This window comes from Podarcis filfolensis, assembly GCF_964270895.1.
Source record: "Podarcis filfolensis genome assembly, chromosome: 3".
Classification (NCBI taxonomy): Eukaryota; Metazoa; Chordata; class Lepidosauria; order Squamata; family Lacertidae; genus Podarcis; species Podarcis filfolensis.
In genome coordinates, this window is record NC_139606.1 from 102,470,096 (window position 1) to 102,491,927 (window position 21,832).

The window sequence follows — 21,832 nt, forward strand, 5'->3', positions numbered from 1 at the left end:
GACTGGCTGCAAGAAGAGAGACTTCCTTTCAGAACATGTGTTTCCATGTGATGTTGTCCTCCACTCTGTCGAGGAATACAATTGGTGGGCATCAGTAGCTGTTTTTGAGCCGTTGCTAAGCATTTCTGTTACCACATTTGAAGTCTACAAGCATTGGGATGATGACCTTGTTTCAATGAGGATGTAACATGCTTTTGTCCCTCTATTCTCTGTGAAGATCTCCAGATCTCCCCGCTTGAGTGGGGGGGGGGGGGGGGAGAGTGTTAAACTAGTGGTAGAAGGCCCAAATTTTGATCAGAGAAGCAGCAGTGGTGGAAGGGTCTTAATGCTTTTCATCCATGATATTTTTTTCCAGTCAGTGTCCTTCCCTCCACTCATACTGCTGCTTTTAGCTGCACAGGAAGAAAAACTACAGCTACATGCATTTCCCCAAAATGGTAATATTAGCAACTTGTAAGGGGCATTTAGATTGGGAGAACGGTGAGGGTTCTGCAGACCTTGTCTCCCAGCACCCAGTAAAAGCCAGAGACCCCCGCAGCTGCTTTAAATGATAAGAAAGAAAGCTAATTGGGGAAACATACTTGATACATCATTTCAAACATACATAAATTCCATAAATAATACAAACGCCTGTTGTTATATAACAGTACTGTAATCTGTATTAATTTGCCCATGGAAAGACTTCCCATTACAGAGTCCTCCTAAAGTCTATCCTTCTGCAATGGAAACTTGTTGAGGATGGAGGGATGTTGTACAGCTAAAAGCTACTTACTTCCCCCCTTCAAGTACACCCTTGAGAACACAGCTGAGAAATCTATCCTTAAAAAGAAGAAGAAGTTAATCCTGTCTTCCTCTGGGATATTCACAGAATACCAACAGATACCTACCAAACAAACGCTGGGAATTTTTAATTTGTGGAACTTGACCCACCTTAACCTTGTGTGCTTGGAATTTTCAAACATGGGGGAAAGGATTGGTTTGCTGGCTGGCGCTGTCACACAGAGATGTTGCTCTCTTGGGGACCTCGATATATAATCTGAAGCAGGAACTAGACACAGGGGGAGTGTAACCCTATCAGTTCTGATGGGCTTCTCAGCAACTTCTGATGCCTTCTACCATGTGACCCTTATGGTGGGCTGTAAGCCACACTTTTGTAGTGGGTCCAGTATTTCATGGAAGAGTTGTTTTAGAAGGTGGCATTGGTTAATACCTATCAACACACCCTTAAGGTTACCCCTAGGTAGAATTCCATTTGATATTTCTTAAATAATTTGAGCAATGTGTATGCAGTAGATTATAATATTTGCATGATGTTTTAGCTATATGCTGCCCATGAAGCACTCTTCAGGTCTGGCAAAATGACCAATGATGAGCAATCTTCTTGTTTTATTTCTGTCGGTTATGAAAATGGGGCCACCTTGCCAAAATCCTGGAGCATTTCTGCGTTTCAGACAAAAAAGGCAGTCCCGATTATCTCATCACAATTACCTAACCACAAATATTTTTCTAAAGAAGTTCCTTGGAAGTCCCATCGCTTACAAGTGCTAAACTGGACTTAAGAAAAGCAGATTCTCATGGTAAAATCAAATCTGGAAAAATGTGGGTTGGGTAGATCCACCTAGCATCAACACTGAGCTGAGAAGGGTCCGTCTGAGTGCTCTGACATGGTTTGAAAATACTGGGAAGAGCAACCAATCTGCTCATGAAAGTTTTTCAGTAGCACAGTAACTTTTCAGTTGGTACCGTGTGTCTAAATTGAGCTTGTGGCTAGCTTCAGTGAAACCCCCTCAAGTTGCATCACACAGCATTAATTCTCTTGAATCTGCACCAATGCAGTTGTGATGTAGGGCCTAACTCCTAAATGATTAGTAAATAATTCCTAGATTCAGATGGGTTTTATTTTGGCACCCCTCCTCTGTTTATTGTTGTTGTTGTTTCTCTGTTTGCCACCCATCTAACCGAGTTGCCCCACCTACTCTGGGCAGCTGCCAACAAAATATAAAAACATCATGAAACATCAAGCATTAAAAGCTTCAGGTGTCTTCTAAAAGTCATATGGTTGTTTATCAGTTTGTCATCTGATGGGAGGGTGGGCACGAATACTGAGAAGGCCCTCTGCCTCATTCCCTGTAACTTCACTTCTCGCAGTGAGGGAACTGCTAGAAGACCCTTGGAGCTGGACCTCAGTGTCCAGGCTGAATGATGGGGGTGAAGATGCTCCTTCCATATATACAGGACTGAGGCCATTTAGGGCTTTAAAGGTCAGCACCAACACTTGGACTTATGCTTGGGAGCCAGTGTAGATCCTCTTTATTAAATAAGAACACCAATGTTTCACACATGTACAGTGTCATCTATTCTTAAAATTAGTGACCATGTTATATCTTGTGTGTTTTTTAGAGTGATTGAATAAGATGTGGGATTATTTCAATACTTTTTCTTTTTCCACTGTGAGTGGGAGGAGAGGCAAACGTGGGCAAAGGAACTGGATACTCCAGTCTCCCTAGATAATCTTGCTCCTGAAAACCAGTTTCATTAGTCTTCAATTCATTTGCAAGACACGCTCACCTGACATTTTATCCATACCTGAACTTGAAAGCACCTGAGCAAAATAAGCAATGTGCTGTTTGATAAGTCAAATTCACCTCGTCAATTGATACAAATGCAAAACTCAACAACAATATTTGGCCTCTGAGGACACAATGACCTTGTTTTTCAAGCATTCAACCATCATTCTTCATCTGACTAAAACGTAAGAGTGTCATACCATCCTTTCAGCATCTTTCAACATGTGGCTTTCTTTCCAGGTAAAGCTTGCTAGCGGTTTTGCATGGAAGGATTAAGACCATGCATAGTAAAAAGCTTTAATTTACACCTCACTGCCTCTATTCTAAAGTGTTTATTTTATCTGTTTTATAAAAATTGCATAACAGCTTACCGTCATAATATTTTTCTGGTTAGTAAAAAAGGACAAGTCGCATTCTTTCTTTTAAGGGCAAAGCTTGGAGAAAGGAATCTTATACGGATTTAAACTCAGCAGGCTTGCTGGGACAGAGGGGCTACCAAAGGAAGCATTTGGTACAAAGCAGGCTAACTTGAAATGCAATTTGATTAGAAATGCACCAAGAAGTCATCCCACATGACAGCATCCCATGCATTTGGTAGAAAATTTGGATTCATATAATTTGTATTATTTGGGTTTGTGTTTTTTTTAACATTTTTTTTGTAAGCCACTCTGAAAACTTGAATGGAGAGTTCAGGCACAAATCTTAAAAATAAAATAATACATTACCAAAAATTGTAGATGCATCCCTATTGCAGCTTCATATATATATATATATAAAGAAATCCGTGCAGTATTAGAGGAAGCTGGACATATGAAACAATATAATTGAATAATTGAATGTATTGTTGAAAATATGAAAAAAATGCATTACATTGGGGAAAATTGGTTGCAAAAATGTGTACATTAGTCAAAACTGCATATAAAAATGCGTTTATTAGAAGAAATTCACACTAAATGGCTGATATATTTTTTAAATCGCCGCAAAAATGTGGAGGACCGAATTTATGATTGGAAAGAAGAGAAATTGGGAGATCTAAAATTGGCAAAGCCTTCCATCCCTATCCTGAAGCTCATGTCCGGTTCCATAAGCCACAGTTTAAGAGGCCAGGAAAGGTTGTCTAAACCAGGCCAATATCAATGTGTGTGAATGCATTGTTCTGTGAATGTTTCTGTGTGAGAGAAAGCGTGCATGTGAGAGAGGGCATCAATCTACCCATATTTTTGGCTCGATTACACTTGGCAGAACCGTTCCCTGCCAGAAATGGTTTCTCACTGCCAACCAATATCAAGGTTACTGTATAGGCCTCTCCTCAGCCCTGCTTGCACATTGTTTATGTGGTGATAGGTATTTGAGGCCTAGCTCATTCTGTTCTTTCCCTGCCCCAACCTACCCCAAAAAGAAAATGTACAGCACTCAGCAATTTAAATTGACTGACTCCTCCAGTTGTGAGATACCAGCAAACTGGTTTTGAAGAAATACAGCCTAATACGTCACTGTTTCATTCTCACAAGCCAGGAGTTTTCCTGGTCAAGCTGTTTGTTTTCAACAGAATTTGCCTTCCCTAGTTTTGGGCTGACCCCTCTTTTGGTCTCCAAGCTCTAAGACCACAAAAAAAGAAAAAGAAACAGAGATTTAATGGATAGTTGTCCTCTAAAATACCCAGCATTATATCTTTGAGAAAGGTCTGTGTCAGGGAACTGCCATCGGAGCCAGAGGCGGAGGCGAGGCTCCCAAGCGATGCTGGAGAGGGGCCCAGCAGGGAGAGAGGCAGCTCATCGGCTGGGGAAGGAAATCAGCGCAACACCAGGGATAGAGGGGGGCAGATGGGGGAATCGGCGAGAGGGCTCCAGGACTCCTCGCCAGAGACCAGCGGGGAGAGCACGGGTCCTCCGCTGCCCACACCCACCCTGCGCAGAAGACTTCCGCGCAGGGAAAGTAGGCGGCGACTTGGCGTCAAAGAACTTCTTTGCTGGAAGAGGTTCAAGAAACGCCCACTGACGGATTCTGCCAGCGACTGAACAGCCACGGAATGGATGGCTGTCCAGCGAGAAACGGTTTAACCAGGCAACCTAGCCCAGAGCGGCGGTAACTTACACACAAGCAACCCCTAAAGCCATTACAGTCTGATTTAAAGGCAGATTGTCATTAGTAAAGTGAAACCCGTAAAAGGAAAGATGGATGTGTTCCTAAGCCCAGCAGTTGTTAACTAAGAGAGTCCGTTAGTGAGAAAGTTGGCTGTTCCTTTTGAGCAGGTTCCAAGAAGCTCTGTTCCTAACCCCATACCTCATTAAAGTCTAATCCTGTAAGGTGTTAACAGATTTTTTTTTCCTTTTCACCCAAATTAGCATGGGATTGAGGGACGGGGTAGGGTTTTTCCAGCGGTGATAAGGATCCTTTAGGGTATTTTTTGCAAGGACATTGCCATAAGCAGAGTCCCAATTTACCCTGATCACGCTGCTCACTTGAGAATTGGGCTCCGTTTAGCGTGGTGCCGGGAGTTTGCCCAGAAGTGACCCATGAGCTGCTGAAGGTGATTCCCCACTCACGATCTAAATGAGAATAAACCATCCTCAGTTTTCTAAACAATGAAAGAAACTTGACTTCTGCTAAGGTGGAATATGTCAATTTGCATTTCTTAGTATTGATCTGATGTGTAGAGATCTTTCCTATTCTAATTAATCCAAGAGGGTTCTGGAAGCTTCTCTGTGTGAAAGAAACAAGCAGAAAGTTCATGATGTTTGGGTTATTCCTTCAGAGAAGCTGAGTACAGCTGGTTTTAACTGGTTCTGTTATCTTCTGTCAAGGTCATGCTGACTATAATAGTAAGGCCAGAAGGAGCCTTGGTTTCACTTTCTCTTTCTAACTCGCTTCCTTCTGGTGTGGTGTTCTGTACATAGTATGCTTAGTGTGAAGGTTTAGACTTATTATAAGTTATTGTAAGTTTAAGTTAAGTCTGCTGCAACTGGATTTCTTTTGGACAGTGCCAATCCTGAATGTATTGGATTTGTGCCATTATGCTCATTTGCCTTCAGTAGCAGTAAAGCTCTGCTGGATGAAATATAATTGCCTCTAGTCTATTTTTAGGAATCCTACAACATGTTTAAGTTTTTACTCTGCTAACTATACTTCGGAGTTCTGCTCTGGATCAATATTGAGTAGAATTTCATGACAGAATGACCCTCCTTCTTCTTTGTTATTCAAGGGACCTGAAACTGGACAATATTCTTCTGGATGCAGAAGGTCACTGCAAATTGGCTGACTTTGGGATGTGTAAGGAAGGGATCTTGAATGGAGTAACGACTACTACCTTTTGTGGAACGCCAGACTACATAGCTCCAGAGGTATCGCAGTTCATGCCTAAAAGTATGGGAAAGTGTCTTCCATAATGCTGGCTTGAGCACAAAGGATCAGTTTGCCCAGTCCCCTCCATGCAACCATTTTGAGGTTTCTGCATGTTGGTGACTGGGAGAACAGTCTCACAGAAACCTGGGGTCACCCTTGCCCTCAGCCATGATGGGATTGCAGCCCTTCCAATGATTTCTGTGGCACGTTGTCAGAGCAACTGGGATTATAGGCACTGCTGCATTCCCAGGTACATGTTTTCTTCTAGCTGGCGCAGGAATATCTCTGTGCCGTCATTGGCACGCATGAGCCAGAGAATGAGCACATGGAGATAACTGGTCAGTTGTGCCATGTGGATAAGCCATCTCAAAGAATGTAATATATGCTCTTTTTTATTTAAAAAAAGGAAAAAGAAAGAAATTGAATTTTCTATTATACCAGGAACAGAATGCTTGTAAACTGTAATTCCATCATTTAACTCTTTTCCTTATCAAGTGTCATGGAATATAACTTCATCCTGCTACTTTGGGATGGGTGGGAAATGTGGAAAATGAGATAAGCATGTCCACACCGTATCTCAAGGGCATTGTTGGAGGCTGACCCAGGGGGCATAAGACCCAGGCCATTTGTGCCAGGCCACAATTACCCTACATTGTTCTTATTACAGATTGTGCCCCACTAAAAGAGGCCACAAGTTCTATAAACCCTGCAAATTAAGGGCTAAAACCCTGGGTGAAAAAGGAAACACTTTGCCTGGTGCCTAAAATAGATAAAAAGTTGGTGCAAGCCTCCCTAGAAGAGCATCCATTCTCTCCATTTTTGGAAACTTAAAAAAATGTTTGTTTTTAACTTTGCAGCGCACCCAGCCGCCCTGTAAGCAACGCAGAGTTGTTGGTGAGCCCCAGTCATTCACCATCTTCATATGGGCAGAGGCATATATAAATATTAATTAGCATGTGCCAATATTATGCAAATGTTGTCATGGGACTGGGTGCCACGCCTTTGAAATACTGTGCGATGCGACTGACAAAGCTCCTTTTATCTGCTAGTGTTCAAGCCCAAGGCTCCACCTTGTTATACATGTGCACAAAGGGAGTATTGCTTTTGTTGAAAAGATAATGTATGGCATATGTCGTGTTCTCAATGGGCCTTCAACTTCACAGTTGTTCTAAGGGGCAGCGTGATTCTCTCAGGTTCTCAACGCATTTCTTTCTTTCCCCATTTCCGTAACAGATTCTTCAGGAATTGGAATATGGTCCCTCGGTCGATTGGTGGGCACTGGGTGTCCTCATGTACGAAATGATGGCTGGCCAACCCCCCTTCGAAGCTGACAATGAAGACGACCTCTTTGAATCCATCTTGCATGATGATGTGCTATATCCAGTGTGGCTTAGCAAAGAAGCTGTTAGCATTTTGAAAGCTGTAAGAGACTGTCCCTTTCTCCCCCCCCCCTCTCCCCCCTGCTCTTCCTTATTAAATTTGACTCCCCTTCCCTTTTCACTACAGCAGTTTAAGAGCAGCCACCACTGGGAGTTCAACTGCAGTTCAGAGTGCTACTGTCCGTATAAGGGGGTCTGGAATGAATTACGTTTCTTGTGGGAAAGGGACAAAATGTTTGTGTTCTTTGTGGCTGTATGCTGCATCAATGTATGCACTTGAGAATCATGTTTCAGGGAAAAGGAAAACACAAGCAGACTAAATGGCCTTATCAGGCTGACATTGCCAACTGCACATGTCTTGCTACGGTAGGGGAAGGGTTATGTAATTAAAGAAACTCAGCCTGCAGGTTTGCTTTGGGCCCTGATCCAAAACACTGGAACGCACTGGCATATGGATCCTAGCCACATTGACTTGGAAATAAGTCCTGTTGATTTCAGTGGGACTTAACTCCCAAGAAAGCCTGCATAGAATTGTGTATCCTTTGGGCAAAATCCGTTTAATTTCAAGATAATAACCTTAATTAATTAATTAATTAATTAATTAATTTTTATATACCACCCTTCATCAAAAGATCTTAGGGTGGTTCACATGATCAAACTTCAAGATAAAGCACAAAGTTAAACCAGAAGCAACTAACCAATATAATAATAATAATAATAATAATAATAATAATAATAATAATAATAAAATAAATGTGTTGTACCCCACCTATCTGGGTAGCTTCCAACAGAATATAAACAACACAAGATGCACCAGACATTGAGAGCTTCCCGATACAATGAAAGATAGCTAAATTACTGTTTTTCCACCAGACGGCTTATCCAAGTCTATCATTCATTATGAGTGTTGAGTACCACCAGGTACCTACAAGGGGTCCTGCAGATCAGACACCAAATTCCTACTGTAGCTGCTCATCAGAAAAGTGCAGGCCTTTTAAGCTGGAAATACCTGCACACGCTGGGTTCTAGGAAGGAACAAACCCCAAGCACCCCAGTCCTGTGCAACTGGGTCTCTAGAACCCCAACCTTTCCCTTTGCTTCTGTTTCAGCTGCTTGACTGCTCTTCTACCCTACTGTCTTCCCTGTTTCTCATCGTCTCTGCTCCAAGTACTTGGGCATCTGGACCTAGAATGCTAACAGCCTGCTGCTGTCCATGTCTTGCATGCCATGCCTTAGGCCACAAAGCTGCTAACCATTTTCTTAAAAAAAAAAGTTGTGACAAGAAATGCAGACCAATTTTGACCCCAAATGAAGCGACGCTGCTTCAAAGAGAAGTTTCAGCTCCCCACGTGGAGCCCACCAAAGAGACTTCCATCCATCCAATCACTGGCATAAAAACTTCCCATGCAATTGGAGCATGGCAAACTATTGGCAAACATTATGCTTGTTGCATAGAATGTTGCCTGCCCCTTGAGGAACCTTGGATGAGCTAAATAGGGGGCTGAACCATTTGAAGTATCCATAACTCCCACTTATTTCGTGGGGATCTGGAAAAACCCGATCCTATGGGTGGCATTCACTGTTGTGCTATTACTAACATTCTCTCTGCGCAAGCATTTTTGCTTGTCAGATGGACCGATGCCTCCTCTTCTCCCCACCCACTGAACCAATTTCAGGGGGCGCTGTAGTCGTGGGAGGAAATGAGAAGTCCTTTTGCACAAGTGGAAGTCCTTGCACAGGGCTTCCACTAACAGGATGCGCTAAGTGAAACCCAGAACAAAAAGCATGGGTTGGTAGAGTTGCATCTCGCACAACACATATGAAGGATACTGGCCTTTTGCATTTAGCTCTCCCCACCCCACACCCCAAGAAAAAAAAAGAGTTTTAAGTTTAGCTTTGTGTTTGAAACTTGTGTTCTCCGTCTTGTACTTTAACGGCATACAGTTAACAGAGGAGCAGGAAGAACAGAGGAAATGAAGGGGCGTCTATGTACTTGACTGCCGAAAATTAGCAAGGGATTAGCTTTGGAACGCTTTGTTTCCTCACATTGTACTGTTACACATGCGTTTTGTTCGTCAGGCCCTGTAAATCAGAGTCTTATTAAGTCGTTGAAAAGCATTTCTTCTAGCAGCTTTTGCAGAATGGACCTTGCTTTCTATTCAGCTGATTTTCTATGCAGTTTATTTCTGTTTTCCAGAAACGTTTTATAATCTCAGCAACCCCAGATGCTTTGAAATCAAAAACTATGAGAACCTGGAATTTAATTTCTCCAAACGCAAACTAAAATCCTTGTTGGCAGAGATCCCATTTTGCAGCAGAGGCTTCTTGACAGTACACACAGCCCTAAAGTTATTTTTAAAAATGTTTAAATATCTTGTGACTTCTGGGAATTCAAACCCTTTTTTGTTTTTGTTTTTCCTAAGGCTTAGGCTTGCTTCCCTTCAAAATGAGAATAATATGAGGAAGGTGAAGCCATAGCTTTATATCTGTTGCATGCAGAATATCCCAGGCTCAAACCCCAGCATCTCTGGTTGAACAGGAGTGGGAAACCTCTGACTTTGCAGATGGGTGTTTGGCTCCAACTCCCCTCAGCCCCAGCCAGCATGGCCAATGGTCAGAAATGATGGGATTTGTAGTCTTAACAACATCTGTAGAGTCTCAGGTTCCCCATTCCTGGGATAAAGGATCCCACGCAGTAGAGCTGGGATCAACCTGAGACCTTAGAAAGCTGCTGCCAATCAGAATAGACAGGGGCTGGCTTATTTATGGAAGGGACGCAGATGGCGCTGTGGGTTAAACCACAGAGCCTAGGACTTGTAGATCAGAAGGTCAGCGGTTCAAATCCCCGCGTCGGGGTGAGCTCCCGTTGCTCGGTCCCAGCTCCTGCCAACCTAGCAGTTCGAAAGCACGTCAAAGTGCAAGTAGATAAATAGGTACCACTCCGGCGGGAAGGTAAATGGTGTTTCTGTGCGCTGCTCTGGTTCGTCAGAAGCGGCTTAGTCATGCTGGCCACATGACCCGGAAGCTGTACGGTGGCTCCCTTAGCCAATAAAGCAAGATGAGTGCCGCAACCCCAGAGTCAGCCACGACTGGACCTAATGGTCAGGGGTCCCTTTACCTTTACCTAGCTTATTTATGTATCAGTTGTTGTTGTTGTTGATGATGATGATGATGATGATGATGATGAAAAGTCTTGCCCTGAGTTAGATGAGCCAGTGGCCTGATTTGGTAAAAAGTTGTTTCCTATGTTCCTAAAATGAAGACCTTACAATTTGCCTGAAGAGCTCAGCTCCTTAACCAGAGGGATGAATTTCGGGGTATTTAACCTGGGACCTTCTGCATGCCACAGCAAGTTACACAGAAGCTTTTACCAGACAGAAGGGGAAGGTGGCTTATTTTCAGGGCTATGACAAAGTAGCTTATTCTCAGCCATGCATCTTTCTTTTCACGGCTTCAGGCATTAAACTTTCAGACCTTAAAACTCAACAGGTGCATGCAACAAATGGGTGCTTGGAAACAGGTACACTAATCTGATAGCTGGTATTGGCTTTGGTCCATTGCCAGGTAGTGTCTTCAGTGGTCTAATTATGTATGATGAAGACTTATTTGAAAGACGTCTCCTGCTAGCCTACCCTTTGTTGGTACCCAACAGGGAGTAAAAGGATGCGGCGGTTGCTGATTGGGGCAGCAGAAAGAGCAGCTCAGACTGAATATTTTTGTGGGCCTTCTCTACTTTCTTGACCTGTTGACTCAGAAAGAAAGAATCATAGAGTTGGAAGGGACCCTCAGGATCATCTAGTCCAACCCCCTGCAATGCAGGAATATGCCGTTGTCCCTTACAGGGATCAAACCTGCAACTCTGGTGTTAACAGCACCACACTCTTGTCCAGGGGTCGGCAACGTGTGGCCCATGGGCCAGATCCAACCTACAAAGACCGTTTTACCGGCCCCCGAGCCACCCCCGAACTGAGCCACCTGCTTGGCGAGTCCCCTGTGCGCTGCGCTAAATCGGCGCAGCGTAATGCGGGGACTCGTCGACCGGTGCTAGAAATCGTGTCTGCACATGCGCAGATACCAGAAATCGCTTCTGCGCAGGCGAGATTTTCAGCGTCTGGGCATGCACAGAAGTGATTTCCGGTGCTGCGGACATGCGGAGACGTGATTTTCAGCGTTGCACTGCGCCAGTCCAGCCCATGGATGATCTCTGTGGGAGTGATCCAGCCTATGTCTAGTAAGCCTTGCCAACCCCTTCTCTAGCCAACTGAGCTATCCAGGAACTTGTTGCTCCTTGTTGCTTCATTGGTTCAACTTCCCACTATGCAACAAATGTTTGGTACCTTTTGTTTTTCCTCTAGTTCATGACAAAAAACCCAAATAAGCGACTTGGCTGTGTGGCATCTCAGAACGGTGAAGATGCGATTAAGCAACACCCTTTCTTTAAGGAGATTGACTGGGTTCTTCTAGAGCAAAGGAAAATCAAGCCGCCCTTCAAGCCTCGGATTGTAAGTAGTGCTTTGACTCTGTGCAAGAGACCTTGGTTGAATATATATCAAAGTTTATTGGTGTCCTTTATAATAGTAAGACTCTAATCCTATACAGATTTACCTGGAAGTAGGTCCCATTAAACTCAGTGGGCCATACTTCGGAGTAGAAATGTATAGAATTGCACTGTAATGCTGCGGTAGAGTTGAAAGCCCAGGTAGCAGCCATTCTAAGGTGGTTGGTTTCTTCCAAGGTAAGTCTCAGGTTTGCTTATTGTATGCTGAATGTAAAAAGGGTCATTATGTATTCCTTACAAACACAAGAATTAATGGAATCAATTATTGTAAAGCCAGTGTGGTGTAGCGGTTATGAGCGGTGGACTCGTAATCTGGTGAACCGGGTTCGATTCCCTGATCCTCCACCTGCAGCTGCTGGGTGACCTTGGGCTAGTCACACTTCTCTGAAGTCTCTCAGCCTCACTCACCTCACAGAGTGTTTGCTGTGGGGGAGGAAGGGAAAAGGAGATTGTTAGCCGCTTTGAGACTCCTTAGGGTAGTGATAAAGCAGAATATCAAATCCAAACTCTTCTTCCAAACTCTTCTAAAGTGAGTCCACAGATTAAGTCACCTGGATTATAACTTGCCTCACTTGATAGCCTAACAATCTAAAATCATTGTTCTTGGTTTTGAAGTGATCAGCCATCATATCCCACCGCCGCTTATAATATCATCACTGAAAGCACAGCAAAGGTCAACATGTACTGACCGAGCATTAATCTGAACAAGTAAATATAAATAAGGATGAATGTAAAACAAGCCTAAGAAGACTTCGTCATGCTCATCCATTTGAGTAGACATACATATGGGATTTCCACTGCAAGAATATTTAAGAATGTTTTAAAGCAAACATCTCTCTACACAAAACAGAAAAGGGAAATTATTGTTATTTCTTTCCTCCCTGAACAAATTTTATTTTTAATTTTATCTCCCTTCTCCCCAATTTGGACACTGAAAATTTATTCACTGCCTAAAAGTTTAATCCTTGATGGCAGTAGGTTCTGCCTCTGTTGAGTCTCGTGTTTTGACTCTGTGTCCCAGTATTCCACAGGGGAATGTTTCTGCACCATGTCCCTTTTTCAAAAACAAGCCTTGGAAAACTTCAGGCTTCCCTCACTGCGGATATATGATGGAGGGGCTCAAACAGTATCAACTGGTCAGCTAGCTTCTAATGCCTTGAAAACGGAACCTCGGAGGATTAATTTTTTGCCACCTGGTGCTTGAGCTATCTTCCCCTGGAGGCCTTGGTAGACTCTGTAATGCAGTATAGCCTGCCACCAATTCTGTTGCTATGCTGATAGCATTAATATATGATCTTTTAAATACCTTGGCAACTGAGTGCATGTCCAATATTGTCTTTTTTTAAAAAAATCTTCCAAATAGGGAGCTGATTGAGCAATATCAAGAGATAACTTGGGTGACTTAAGTCACCCAGATTCATCTCTTTTGCATATCGCCCAGTTTCAGCTCTTACTGGAAAGCATTCTTACCTTCAGATGAGAATCATGTAGTGTTGAGTGATGAGAGACGAGAGCGATGCATGTCATTTATTTATTTACCTGCTACTTTATTTATTGCTTCAAGCTGGTGCATCTAAGTAGTATACAGTAAAATCATTATACAAAATCAGTACATAATATACAAAACAGGCTAAGATATATGCACCTATGAAGCCCCACCCTCAGAATTATAAGTTCTTTCCTTTTACTTTTTTAAACCAAGTTTGAATTCTGAACCATTTATTTTATTTGTCCAAGTACTGAATACTGATGCCATTTAACTGTGAGCACCTCTGCTCATTCTGTTCTTTTCTCACGCACACTGCCCCCCGCCCCAAACTTCATGAAAATCTTTCAGGGGGGAAAGCAGGAGCTAAACTCATAGCTCCAAATGAACTCACTTTCATTTCCCTGCAATTGTTCCCTATTTTTTCCTATGCAAGCGTCAGATGAGGCACGTCATTCCCTGGCTACTATCCATGCATTCTTTTATTTCCCCTCTTGCACAATTCCTCATTATTATTAATAACAATACTTAAGTCATAGCACTGACTCCAGCCCTGCCAGGGGAGGAGAAAAGGGTTACACAAACTTGAATGTGACATGCATCTCTTTTGCAGACCTTTCCAGTGAGCTTCTGAACTGGAATGCATACAGGAGTGGCTGCCTCTGCTAGAAAACATAACTTTAGACAGTTCCCTGTCTCCACTGGGTATGCATTCTAAATGCAGGCCCAGGTCATTTATGCATCTCACTGAATCTTCCACTGAGCATCTCCATGAGATAACTTCTGGTCCTGTTAGCTAGGGATGATGGGAGTTGTAGGCCAAAACTTCTGGAGGGCCAAAGGTTGGGGATTCATGGGCTAGCCCATGACCCCAAAGCATGTAGGCCATTATCAAAGTTGACCTGTAGGCAGTGGCCAGAGGCAGGAGTGGCTATGGTTCACCTCTGACCAGGAGTGGCTAACAGGAAGGAGGAATCACAAATAATAGGTGCCAAAGCTATCAGTAGCAAAATGTTCTAGGGCAAGATTTCCCAAACTTGGGTCTCCAGCTGTTTTTGGACTACAGTTCCCATCATCACTGGTCCTGCTAGCTAGGGATGATGGGAGTTGTAGTCCAAAAACATCTGGAGCCCCAAGTTTAGAAAACCCTGATCTAGGGTGACCAAAAATTAGGTTAGAATTTAATTAGGTGCAGACCTAGTTCTTAGTGGCTTCCATTCATTCCTAAATGAGCTGCAATTGGCAAGGCAGCTTGGAAGGGGCAAATTAATTGGGAACTAGGAGAATGCTTGCCAAAGGGGGTTGGGACTTGTTCCCAATTACTTAATAATAATTCCATAATATGTTTAAAAAAAAGAAGAAGCTGTTATTCAGTCCTATAGAAGAAAGCAAAGGGCTACATTACAAGGAGGCATCTTTTCCAGCTCTGACATTGGTTGGCCTGGTCTCCACTGAAATGAACCCCACGGGGAACATGGAATACATTGTACATCCGCTGGGGTGCTTGCAGTCTATGAGCTCTCTTGCTCTCTGTCTTTCTGGCTCTTGGTCTTCTCCATTTCAGTCTCCCTACATTGCAAACACTGCTTTGGATAGCATATTTAAAGAGTTAACAAGGCTTTTCCATGTGTGAAAAGGTATGTTGTCAGCTGGCCCCTGGGCAGTTTCTGAGTCCCATTGAAAGCCATTCCCTGTCGTTACTTATTCAGACAAGATAGCTGTGCATGATTTGCAGACTTGGGAGCCGTTCGTGAGAGTGGCATTGTATTCTACAGGGATGGGATTAAGACCAGTTCTAGGGAACCACTGTGTAAAAAGAGAAAAAAAGAGTCCTTAAAGCTAATCCGTGGAGCAGCAGTGTAATCCTATGCTGCGTGAGCAGGTTTCATTTCTTCATCCTTCACTTTCAGTAAGGCTAACACACTGGACACTATGCAGGCAAGAAGAATTGCGCAAGTACCAGGTGCTCCTTCAAGTGATTTAGGGTTTATATGTTAGCATCTTGAATTGGGCCCAGTAACATAATGGCAGCCAGTGGTACTTGCTCAGAATCAGTGTTGTATGATTCCCATTGTTCCAACTTTCCATTGAGGCCAAGTAGACATAGGAGTGTTTAACATGGGTTGGTTCAACATACCTCCACATGTGGTGGGAATGTCCCAAAACCCAACTCTTCTGGACAGAAATCATACAAGAAATATACAAAATAACTAAGCAAGTATTAGAAGTCACCCCAGAACTGGCCCTACTAAACATCTTCCAAGATAATAATGCCTACTCAGATCATAAAGAGCTCATAACCCACCTACTCTCAGCAGCCAGAAACATCATAGCCAGACACTGGAGAAATCTGTCAGGAGTAAGCATGGACCAGTGGTACCAAATAGTATGGGAAACAGCCTTATTAGAAAAACTAACCAATAAACTGAAACTGACACAGGGACAAATAGAAGAAGATGCCTTCACCCAAGTGTGGCTCCCCTTTATCACATACACAGCCCAACAAGACAACGACAAGAATCTGCCAAAAGTATACGAATCAGTCTGGCTAACCTGATTCAGAAATACACACACACACACACACTGCTCACATACAAAAACAAATCTCACTACAACCACCCAAAGACAACCAACCACAACCTAGGCCACCCCCAACCTCTCTCACCACCAAGGAAACACAACAAGCAAATAGTAAGAGAACCCATACAAGTAACGCTGACACAAAACCCCACACATACACTAAGTAGAAGACTAGAAACATAACCACCCGGCCCCACCCCACTCACCTTTCCCCCTCTCTCCCCCTCTTTGCTTTCTCACCTAACATTGTATGTAACACTAATGTCTCACAACAAATGAAACTGAATTGTAGGAAACACAACTTGAAAAAAGAGACAACACACGTGTTTTTGTACAATAAGAAATATTTAATAAAAATATTTTTAGAAAGAAAGAAAGATGGGTTGGTTCACGCTGTTAGTAAATACCATAGGACCCGATATCATTTCTTTATGATTCTTTAACACTCAACATAGAGTGGGAGTGGCTCTTTGGGTACCTTCCCTTCTGGCCCGCAGACCTTGCCCCTTGCTCAGGCGAGAGAGGAGCAAACAAAGGTGGCCTGTTGACCACTTGCTTGGAACAGCAAGTAAACCTGACCTAAAAGGCTTCAAAGGGATTGTGTACTGTTCAGCTCCCTGTTAAAGCTCCCAAGCTGCTGTATGCAGGAGCTGGGAGTGGTGATGTGTCAAGTAGCACAAAGAGTGTGCACATAGAATATGAACATCTGTACCACACGGCCCAGTCAGGCCTATTGATGTGAAGATGCCTCCTTATTGTCTTGTCTTATCTTCCTGTTTGGCTAACTGAGGTCCATCTCAGTTCAGACATTTTTACCAACACATTTACCTGCAATGTATACAGGATCACTGGCGCCCTCAATCATTCCTCACATTTAGGGACTAAACATTGAGACAGGGAGATCCCACACAGAGATGTATGTAGTGGAGCTCAGTTTCTGAAGCCACATACTGTTCATGGGAAGGCACAACGCAATAGTGTGTTTATGTAAATCTAATGCACCATTGAATCTAATATGTGCCTCAATTTTCAAAACCCCTGAAACCAAAAAAGTATTTGCTATGCCAGTGGTGCTTTTCAAGCTTGCAATCAAATCTCATGTGCATCCTAATTTTTTGCAATGTAATTTGGCCAAAAAAGAAGTGCATTGCATTTGAGTAAATACAGCATGGGAGAGTGTGTGTGTGTGTGTGTGTGTGTGTGTACATCTCAGCAGACAGTGGCTCAAATCCAAAAGAAAGTTAGTCATATTAACCTCCTGTTGAAATTAATTGGGCACATATGAATTAGAAACAACTAATCTGCCCTTCTGATTTCAAAGGGGCTTAAGCACAGCTAACTTTTTTCTGGATTTGGAGCAATAATCTTTCTGTTAAAATAAAATAAAAATCTAAGATACCATGGAATGCATCCCCACCAACTGCGAACTGATACCTCTTAAGTGCTTGAAACCCACCCACCCCCATCTGTACAGTCCGAGGGAGGCAGTAAAACCACGAAGTTCCTTTTTAAAAGGTATGCTGTCAGATGTGGGCAATGGGCTGCATTTTGATCTCAGCCAATTAGACCTGTTAGCATATTGTTAAAAGAGGTGATTGGCATTTCGAGGTGGGTTGCTAACCTTCTACTTTTCAGACCGCCCCATTCCAATGCTGAAATTGCCTTTTCTTCTTCTCTCTTGCCTGGATGAAATAACAGCTGTCACAGCCCTGCCTCTTCTAAGTTGCTATATTTCCTTCAAATCCATCCTTGTAGCTTTCTTGCTCTTTGTTAAGTCTTGTCTTAAGGATGCCAGCGATTTGTTAGATTTTTCAATATAGTGCTGCAGCAAACGTTTCCATTTGAATAACCCCATCACTAGGAAAACATACCCCGCCCCTGCCCCCCAAAAATAGACAGTCCGCATTCCTGCAGAGTGCCAGCAGCCAATGTACAAAAAGGTTTCTTCTATGGTGAGGGAAAAGTCACTAATTTCTCCACAAGATCTTTACTGGTGCCTTGGAAAACTATCCAGGTCCTTTTCTGCATGTATACAAATACGCGAAATCCGGGTGAAATGTAAAGATTTCCAATAGTCTGCACTGGAGTGAGCAGTTCCTCTGTTTGCAGATGAAAAAATATATCAAATGTACAAGCTCATTTGGTAGATGAGGCGGCATAATTTCTGGTCTTCAGGCCATGAGCGCCCATTGCTTATGTAACCAAAACAGCACCACCTACCCGCGGAAGGTATCAGCAGGCTTGGGAGAATCCCAGGTTTTGCAGAAGTACAAAAAAAGGTCTTAAGAAGATGAGCCCAAAACAGGCCAGTGAGGAACTGAGCGTGCTCAGTGGCCATGGAATGCTGACTGACTATTGAGAGGGAGGAGCCAGAAAACCCGGAAGGAGGCGGAATGGAATGGAGTGGCTGGAACCCTAAGCAGAAGTATCTCCACACTGCAACATTTTGTTGCCAGCCCCACTTGCATAAATTTAATAATAATAAATATGGGTCAGTGGATTGCTGCAGAGAAATCGGCAGTTTGTTATAATAATAAATGTTGCAGCAGAGAGCGGGTTGCAAAGAAATGTGGCTGGAATCCTTAAAGAGGGACTTTCTTTCTGAAGGCAACCTTTCAAACATAAATAAACCTGTGGCTTTGCATCCAATTCTAGCCCTGCTCAGAGTAAACCCACTGAAAACTATGGACACGACTACCTAGCTCTATTAATTCCAATGCGTTTTACTCTGAGCGTAGCTTATTTGGATACAGTCCATGGAAATTTCCCATGTTGGTGTTTGCTTTCTTTTGCTTTCTTTAAAAAGGCAACAAAACAAAACTTGTAACTACGGAACCCAAATATTTGTGCATTTTTATCTAGGGCTTTTTCCTATTCCGCTGCTTTAAAAAAGTCATAATGTTGCACATGCACTTTCTTACTGAACCTGTCCTAGGTACAGGATTATGACTTTGCAGTTTGGCAAATAAAGAAGTCCCTGTTTAAAATGCAGTATCCTGCACAGTAATAGTAATGGGAACACCAGAGATTACTGGCCGAGTAAATTTATTTTTGTGTGAATGTTCTCTCTTTTCAAGTTTGCTTCAGTGTGAATGTCCCTCTTTAAGGTAAGGCCTGCAGTGTGGGGAAAATGCCCAGGTAGGTTTGTTTCCAGGCCTAATACATGCAAACGCGAGGTGTCCCTCTCCAGTCTCATAATATATTTCCATTCAGTCATCCCGGTGCATGGCAAGTGGCGTTTAACAGAGGGGGACGCCAAGGGGCTGTAGTGCATGCATCTGCATGGAATGTATTCTGCTCAAATCAACTTTGGGCAGTGGAGTTTGGCCCACGTACCATTGGAAAACACTCCTTCATTGACTCCCCTGCCTCCCTTCGCACCCTTAAGGACTCTTGACACCCCCAAGTCCCTTCTCACAGTCCTGATCAGTGTATTGTAAAGGGATGATAGAACTTGCCTGTGGCTTATGTTTGCTAGCATCTACTTATCAGTGGAGAGAAGGGAAAGCCAGGTGGGCCTCTTTTGCTCCAGCTGCCATCAACGTGCTTCTCTATGTTGGTGGCAGCCAGGAGGGTTTGGCTCAAGAGCAGATGGAAGCAGGAGCACAGAGGAAGGGGTGTGGGTGGGGCAAACAGAATGGTAGGGGGTCAAGGCCTGATTGAACACAGCACACAGCACACACACACCATCCTCAAGGGATTTTAGTATTCAAGGACAATTAATCATTTTGGGGCCAAGCAACCCACCAGTGTGTGCATCCCGAGCAAGAGGAGCAGGTTATCAGAAACCTGTAAACACAGGGGAAGAAGGCTCCCGATTTTACATGGAGCTCCATTCACATTTGGCCTTCTCCATTCTCTTTTGTGAAGAAGTTTAATGCTCAACAGGCAGTACATGCATGCGTAGGGAGCATTTCGTTTATTGATGGAGAAGGTCTAGAGGACAGTCCATATGTTCATATTACAAGACTAAGGAGTTCCTATATTATATGGATTTTGGGTCACGGCCAATTACTTTTTTTTAATCCTTTGTGAGATTTTAGGGGAAAAACTCTCCTGCCATCCAACCCCACTGGTGGATATTTATTGCTGTTTATGTTCATTTCCAAAGCACAGTGATGTGTTTATTTAGTTTTAATTGTAGCACCCTGTGCGTTGCTTCTCTTCGCCCTTTTTAAAGAAGGAGGATGTTCCCTTAACTGGGATTTCTGCCAAGTGCCACCACTCCTATCCTACCATTGTTGTGGCCAGAGAAATCTGTTGACCAAGTTTGCAACATTCCCGCCCCCCTTACTCCATTACTTTATTGTGCAGTCAATCCTCTGTGTGACTCCTTAAAAATCAGTGGGCTGGTTTCAGTAGGTCTACTCCGAGTCTCACTTAGCAAGCTACAATCCCAGCAAATGTATGATGTTGCAAACTGATGAAGCCCACTTCGTCAGACACATGAACTGTTACCCAGACAGTGGGGTGTAGTGAATTGTGAAGAGTGAGGTCAGAGGTAAAATAAAACCCAAACATGCAGAGTGAAAATAAAACCCAAACATGCATATTTGTTTCTGTGACAGTTAACCAACCCAGTTGAAACCCTGGAGTTTCCTATGTTCCTAACAGAGCAGTGTTGATGATAACAAAACCTTCTGGCATTGGGAAGCTGATTAGCACATGCAGTGGGATAAATACACGATATCTTGATTCAGGCCACAAGCGAAACAGTTGAATTTCTTGATCAGCTGTTTCCTACTGGAGCCTCTTTTCTGAAGTGCCGTTTCGGAATATCCGCTGCTGTTGTTTTTGCTGCAGAAGAGCAGAACTGGAAATTTTGGAGGCAGACAATGTGTAATAAGAAATGAAGTTCTAAAACAAGACCACACCCTGCCCATGTTGTTTGTGGCATTCAGCATCCAGTGCGCTTCGCATCTTCTGCAGCTTGCCCTCATACAGTCTCTGAGAAGAACGTTCGCCGTGGGGTGCTGTGCCTTTAAAAAAGACCCTTGTCCATGAACTAGGCACCACCTATAAGACTGGAATCTTAAGACAGTAATGCTAAGAAGGAGTAGAAATGCCGCTGGACCTGTTTGCTGTGCTCAGCAGACGGGCCCCAACAAAGGGCTTCAAAACAGATCGCTTCCATGAGAAGGATAAGGAAGGGCGGTCAAGTATTCTCAGTTCTGCATTTAGGAAGGCAATAGCTAAGGCCCAAAACAGAGGAAGTAAATGCATTCACAGATACTTTGGCCCTAAATTCTGCATTTGGTTCTTTGAAAAATTAACTTTTGTTCACGCCCCCAAGTTTAATTTTCGCTGCAGAGCCAGCCCAAACTATTTTGCTTCCTGAGGTGGAGGGAAGGATGGTGCCCACCTGAAGAAATGTGGGGCTTAAATGTAATAAATAAATGCCTAGAATTTGAGCTTGTGAACATGGCAGGCAAGCCATCCATAACTAATCTGCTGTTTGTCAGGTGCAAACCCGTGTATCTGTATCCTCCTGGTACAGGGGTGGAGGGGAAATCGAATTTGCATTGCATTTCAATTCAGGCCTAACTCGTTAACTCTTCCAGAAATGAGCCAAACTTTGTGATGCTGTTGTCCAACTAAAAAAAAAAAAGTGTGCAGAAATGCATATGGGAGAGGAAGGTGTGCCTGCAAATGCACATCTATATGAGTGCAGATGACACGCCCAGCACATTACATTAAGCAAAATGGCTTGCTAGAATTAGAAGAGATGCAAATGAATTTTTACCATGCTATTTTTAAATTTTATTTTAAAGCAAATGGATGTGGAAATATGGGCAGCTGAACTTAAGATTGGGGCAATGAGAAACTGACAGATTTGCCCATGTCTACCCCCTTGTTTCTTCAGAAAAGCTGCTTGGAGCACAGAGTGAGAGGAGCAGCAGTGCTTAACCTTTTCTCCACC

At 43.3% G+C, this 21,832-nt stretch overlaps 1 protein-coding gene across 1 annotated transcript in view; it reads left to right on the forward strand.

Annotated features, from left to right (window-relative positions):
• Positions 1-21,832, forward strand: part of PRKCE (protein kinase C epsilon) — a 305,337-nt gene that overhangs the window by 271,795 nt on the left and 11,710 nt on the right. The window contains exons 12-14 of the mRNA XM_083605113.1: positions 5,770-5,908; positions 7,143-7,331; positions 11,644-11,790. Coding sequence (XP_083461239.1) covers positions 5,770-5,908; positions 7,143-7,331; positions 11,644-11,790 — 475 coding nt within the window. The remainder of the gene's footprint in view (positions 1-5,769; positions 5,909-7,142; positions 7,332-11,643; positions 11,791-21,832) is intronic.